The 6,461-nt window shown below is 44.5% G+C and overlaps 1 protein-coding gene across 1 annotated transcript; it reads right to left on the bottom strand.

Annotated features, from left to right (window-relative positions):
* Positions 1-428: 428 nt before the first annotated feature.
* On the bottom strand, positions 429-1,631 carry LOC100760773 (PC-esterase domain-containing protein 1B). The gene has a single exon (XM_027396065.2). The coding sequence runs from the start codon at positions 1,629-1,631 to the stop codon at positions 429-431; it is 1,203 nt and encodes a 400-aa protein (XP_027251866.1).
* Positions 1,632-6,461: the final 4,830 nt, after the last annotated feature.

Below are 6,461 nucleotides of genomic sequence, written 5' to 3'. Positions count from 1 at the left end.
CCACATCAACTACAGAATCTCCAATGCAGCTACTTACTGTGATTGTTTGGAGATTAAGTTCCATTAATACACGCTGAAACCGATGGTAAAGATGAATTCAATAAAGTTTTGAATCAACATTTTTACTTTTGCTAGAGGAAAAATATCTCAACCGAGATTAGTGCTTTTAAGGTTTAATTAATTTCCATGCTTTCTCTCTAATGAGAAGGGTGCTTTTTCATGTGGACTATTTCTAAATAAATGCTAATAGGTATAAGTGCATGGAGAGGTATTCCAGATCTAGGCTTCCTCCCCAAGAAATAGCCAAGAAAAATAAATTGCCTTCAGGTAGGGTTGCTAAAGGCCCATGCTACAGAATCAGACAGCTTTAAGGCCCCTGTTGGCAGATGAACTGAGTCTAGCTATGGAGACCTTGCCTCTGCAGGTGCTTAGGTCCGTCGGTGACTGTGCCTTCGATGGGATCTATGTGGTTCACTGTGGTGTCGGGAAGGGTAAGGGGGAGACTGTCTGTTTTGGTGGTGGGTAGAGACTCTGCGGATAGGGCCTGGCCTCTGTTGACGGTCTGTGGAGTTGGTTTCCCTGGTATATCCACGCCTGCGCCTCGGGGAATCTCTGCGTAATGGGTGATGCTGGGAAGATGGAGAGGATGGCATGGGGTCTTCTCTGCGGCTCAGTGAGTTTCGAGGGTTCGAGGAAGATCTCTGAGGGCTGTGGCGGTGGTACCTGGGAGAGTAAGAGCTCCTGGACACAGGGGGTTCACGCCGCTCATATCTGTGGTGGTCTCGAGGCTGCCTTCTCTCTTCCCGGTCTGGCTGTCCCTCAGCGGGGACATCCCTGATCCACCTGCCCACAGGGTTGTGTGCTGGGAGGACCACGCCCCAGGCGTCTGCCACGTGTGCCAGCAGCAGCTGGGAGAGGTAGCGGTGCGCACGCTCATCCCAGTGGACGCCATCACTCAGCCGGTGCTGCCCTGCATGGCGGAAGTGGAAGTGGAGATCCAGCACGTCGAAGCCACGCCTCACTGCCTCTGCTGAGCTGTAGAAGTTGGCCTCTATCACGTCTTCGCGCAGGCGTGAAGGGCAGGCCGGGGCATCAGGCAGGACAAAGCCCCCGGATACGACTTCGGCCACAGGCATGGTGGTGTTCCACACCAGGAGGCAGGAGGCTGGCAGCACCTGATCCAGGCGTCGGAACAGCCTCTCCAGGTCATCTCGGTAGCTCCTGAGAAAATTGCGTCCATACCTGGACAAGTCCCAGAGGCACGAATTCATGATTACCAAATCGGGGGCATACTCACCCCAGCGCAGCTGCTGCAGGATGTCCTCGACGTAGGGCGAGTAGGCACGTGTGAGGAAGTAGAAGCGTACCAAGTGGCGGCCCGAGCAGAACTGGCGCACCTCGCGGTAGTGAGTACCATTGTGCATGCGTCCCCACCTGCCGCCCTCCAGCAGCACGTCGTGCTCGAAGCTCAGCTCACCCTTGCTCTTCAGCTGACTGGAAGACAGCAGACAGTCCTTCTGGAGCAGGAGCACCAGGTCCTTGTACACGGCGCGCTGGATGGAGTCCCCCAGGACGACAACATATTTGTTGTGTAAGAGCTGCTTGACTTCGTGAGCTCGGAGGTGGGGCATGATGACTTCCTAGTGGGAAGCCTTGGAGGGAGCTCAGGGGGAAGCTTAGAAGCTCACAGAACGGCGCTGGGTGCAACCTTCGGGCCGTAGGCTGCTGGACAGTGAGCTCGAGCTCCTATAGCCTCAGGCTGCCTCATCCGGTTCGCCACAGCCCACGGCGGCGTGACCTCTGAACCCTGGGAAGCATTACGTGAGTACAGGCTCCACCTGGCGGAGGAGCTGTGCAGCACCCCGGCAGGAAGCTGGGGCCCCCAGCTTGGGTAGGGCAAGCGGATGTCCTGGGTACTTGGGCCACTCTTGCAGGATCCTGCTGGCTAGAGCAGCCTCAGCCTGGGTGTTGGCCAGGCTAAGTTCTTCTCAGCCACCAGCCTCTTGCTAATGTCCCCAGCTCCATCTGGAATGCCTTGAGGGTGCTTACTCTTGCTGTTTTCTTTACCGGGATCCTCACTCCAGTTGATGATGTTCTCATTTTGATTCCATTGTGGGGAGGATCCGTTCTGGAGGGTAGAACCCAGCTTGGTACTCAGTGATCTACTGTCACGATGACCTCGATTGGCAGAACACGGGGTGCGTTGTAAGAAATAATAGGGATTCTCCACACACGTACCAGCTTTCCCGTAACCATGAAATCTTTGAGGACTACGGTATCTTTGTACCGAGGCATACAGGCTGTTTCCTCACCACAAAATGCCTTCGTGCTTCCATTGGCTTCTTGTCTCCTTTACTGTCCCATACCCTAACTCCTGGTAACCATTTAAGCTAAGCTCCATTTACGCAATTTATCATTTTAGGAATTCCATGTAGGTGGAATTGTACAGTGTGTGACCTTGAGGAATCTCCCCCACCCCGCATTGTCCTCTGGATTTGTCAACTTTCTAAAGTCTGTACCTGTTTTCTGAACTAGGCAGTGAGTTTACTGGCTATGGAAGTGTCACTGCTTTGTTCTTTTTCTTGTCTCTCCCTGAAGCCACCGATTGAAAGGACAGCTGGGTTGTTCTCAGGTTTTTGTCTGTCACAGACACCACTGCTGAACATCCTGTAAAGGTTTTGAGTCGTTCTGCATTTTCTTTATTTGAAATAAGCCCAGTCTTGCCATTGTAAGCTTGCAGGATGGCTGTACAGCTAATGATTCAAGAAATGCCCTCTCTTATCTGGAGTAGCTCGTGCAATATAGTCCTTCCATTTGCAGGAAGAGACAAGGGGATATAGTGAATTTGGGGCCAGCCTGAATTATTTAGCACATGGTGAAAGTATCAAAACAGAAAAGAAAACAAAAATCTCAAATTGTTTTCTGGAGTGACTGGTACCCATTCTCCCTGGTGTAAGTAATGGTTTTTATTTCTTTCTGTGTTATCATTTGCATAGTCTGAATATGTGAAACCCCTAGTCTTTCACTCAAGCAGGTCTAATCCCAGGGATTAAAAAAAAAAAAAAAAAGACTTTCTTTTTCTTCCATGGGTGCCCTTGTGGATGATATTCATGAAGCCAGATGGAATTTGCATTAAAATTCCCCTGTCACTTTGACATCTTAGACCCAAACAGGTGTTTGGGAAACCCAATGGAATAGTGTTCTGTCTGGGAACCAAGAGAAACCAGAGATTTAGAGTGTTTACCTGGGCAGGTGTGTGAAGAACGGTCAGGTTTGTTCTGAAAGTCCAAAGTTGAAGTCTGAAACCACCATTATCTCTGTGTTTGGGAAGGAAGGAAGGCAGAGGAAGAGGCCTTACCATTCCAGGGTGGTTCTGCAAGGGACATTGTCCCCAGACGGTTTTGCATAGTGTACATGTTGCTTTTGGCAGGTAGACTCTCTGAAGGTTCCACTCACATCCTCTTAGGGTATTTTGAACTATGCTTATCTTACTCTGTTTTCTCCAGTGGTCCAGTTGCCCTTTCTCTTCTAGGATTGTCTCAAACTCTCATGAAAAAAATCTCCTTAGTTTTTAGCACTGCAGGTTTTCTTTTAAAACTGTGTCTATGATTGTGGTATAACCAAGAACAATAAAGAATCGTGTTTGTCTTCCATCTATAAGTGACTCCATTTGCTTAATTTTTTACTATAGAGACAAGTATCTTGTACATTTCACTTTGCTAAAATTGTTTCTCTGAGGTGGTTTTTGGTAGTTTAAGAAATAGGAAAAGAAACAGTTTCAAAGGTAATTTTCACATTATGGCAATGTATAACTTTATGAATCTTTGAGAATAAAGATAAAACAATACCTTTTGACATATTATTTTGTAAAATATGGAAAACTGTTTCTTATTCTAATAATCTTTTAAAAATGACCCTCCAAACATCTCTTTGTACTTTGGCTAAGCACACACATATATAAAAACAAAAGAATAAAGAAAGCTTATCTCCATAAGGTATTTGTGTTTGTAAATAATTTATAGTCCAATTAGTCCCTTGCCTTTGAAGAGTCTGCTATAACAATACTTATTTTTCTTCCTCAAAGCAGATTTGGTCACATGTTATATATATCAGTGTATTTTGACTCCCATGCAGTAAAATGTAAATTTCAAATTAAATATCAGCATTTAATTTTTTTCACTAAATAAAAGTTGGTGACATAAAGTTTCCTTGAGATAGACAGAAAATATAGATGAATAAGTATGTCCCCTCTACTGTAAAGGGGAAGGAAGCTAGTTTTGCCAGGGTATTGATGACTGCAGACTCCCAGCTGAGAAAGAGGGACATAAAAGGCTTCTGTGATAACACCTCCCCTCCTGCTGAAAAAAAACAAAAAACCAAAAACCAAAATACAGCAACAACAACAATAAAAAAAAAAAAAAAAAACAGCCTAGAGAGAAAAGCCATTGAAGGGCACTGTTAACAATTTTGATAAGGATGCTGACATGCAGCTCTCCACAGCTGATGGCTTCTACAGAGGTATAGATAGGAAAGACTCAGTTTTCTTTAAGGGGTTGGACACAGGGAGTTTGACCAAGTTCCAGTGAGTATATATACAACACAGATCAGAGTCGTTTTTCCCTTGGGGGTCCCAAGGGTAGAGTAGCAGACCTGGGAGGACTGGGAAGTGAGTGTGCTTGGGGATCATGATATAAAATTCTCAATAAATATTATGAAAAAATATGATTTTGATGATATTTTAATACCCTGTTTTATATCTTGAGCTAGTAGAGGATTGTCATAATTATTCTCCCATGTGGCTATCTTTAATGTTATTTGGATACCACTAGTCTCTGTGTCCTTTTTTGCATTAGCCTTAAATCTCTTCAATTATTTAAAATATTAAGGCATGGTTCTTATCGTGTGTTAATGCATGGCTATAACTCCATGAGCACAATGGTAGGCAATTCAGAAATATATCACCGTGCCACAGCAAGAACTGCTCTGTGTGGTAATAATGTGAATTCTTGTGAGATAATGTCCCCTTTCTCTCCCAAAAGGACTGAATTTTTGATGCAGATTCTCTGTCCTGCACACTTAGGGGGTGGGGATGAGTAGGGAAGCGAGCTTGTTTTTCACTGCATGTCTGACCCTTATTCTTATTTGTCTTGTTGGTTGAGCAGTAAAACCTTCATATTCAAGTTGTCATTTATCAGTTACTAAAGCCAGGCCAGCTTTCAGGGTTTGTTCTAATTAAACATCTCTGTTTCCAATTGCTCTTCTTAGAATGCATTACAAGACATCTGTAGCATTCAAAAGCAAATCCAGTTTTCCAGGTGTGGTTTAATCAACACAATTCCATATTTGGATTATCACCTCTTTTGTTAAATTAATGCTGCCTAAAATCAGATCTACTTTTGTGGATAATCCACTGCTCTCATGACTCATTTTGCCTTTACCTTCCACTCTACTTGTCTGAGTCACTTTAATACATGATAAATATTAACTTCCTTGTCCTAAGTCTATGCCTCTGGCCTTTTAATTTTGAGAACAAATACAAAGACTTCTTACTGTTAAGCTATTCTGTTGTTCCTGTTTGCCAAGATCTTTTATTCCATTGCTGTAACCTGTTGTCGTAGTTTTGGATTGTAACTTTTCCATCCTGGTTGCTGAATGCCCTTCTCAGGAATGTGCAAACCACCATGCTTGATAAACAACCCCTCTTGAGTCAATAGTAAATAATTGCACTAGGTAGGACAAACTGTGGTGCACATTTACCTCCCTTCCAGTTTGCATTTTATCCAGCTTTCAATATCTTTGGATATAATGGTTTAGCCCGTTGTTGACCTTTGCCTCTACAACATACTTTTCTACCTTTTTCAAGATAAACTTTTCATAACTATTACATGCCTTTGTAAATTCCTTATAGACTAGACTTACAGGTTTCGTAGATTTGACAGCATGACCTCACAAAGATATGCAGGACATCCTCCCTGCTTCTCCCAGTCCACTCTGCCCTGTTTTGTGCTCCTGGGAGCTGTTCTCTTTGTACTGCATTAGCTGGATTCCTTTGTCCTGAATTAACTGGAGCTTGCAGAGTAAAGGGAATGAGATTGTGGCCTGCATTTCATCAGATTCCTTTCTTACAGCCACACATAATGTAGTATGTTTAACACAGGATAAGTGGCTTAGTTCTTCCAAAGGCTTGAAAGTCCCTCCAGTGAACCCTCTCCCTTGCCTAAAGAGATAAAAAATGGGACACTATGCAGATTTTCAGATGCCCTGCACCCCTGCTGCTTGACATCTAAGGGTCCACATTTGATTTAGTACTCTGTGGTTCCTATTTTGAAATTCATAGTCTGTCCTAAAAGGGGCCTTACAAAATATGTAGCCAATCTTGTTGTGGGGGGCGCTGGTTTCCCTCAGTCACCCCGAGGTTTTCCTTACCACTGCCCCATGCTTGTATGGTATACTCTTTCTTG

Source organism: Cricetulus griseus, chromosome 2 (genome assembly GCF_003668045.3).
Source record: "Cricetulus griseus strain 17A/GY chromosome 2, alternate assembly CriGri-PICRH-1.0, whole genome shotgun sequence".
In the NCBI taxonomy this organism is placed as follows: domain Eukaryota; kingdom Metazoa; phylum Chordata; class Mammalia; order Rodentia; family Cricetidae; genus Cricetulus; species Cricetulus griseus.
Note: the sequence above shows the minus strand (reverse complement) of the source record. Positions and strands in the feature narration are given on the sequence as shown.

What these genes read in the sequence shown, in the direction of transcription:
- LOC100760773 (XM_027396065.2), bottom strand. Translation starts at nt 1,631, where the DNA reads ATGCCCCACCTCCGAGCTCACGAAGTCAAGCAGCTCTTACACAACAAA.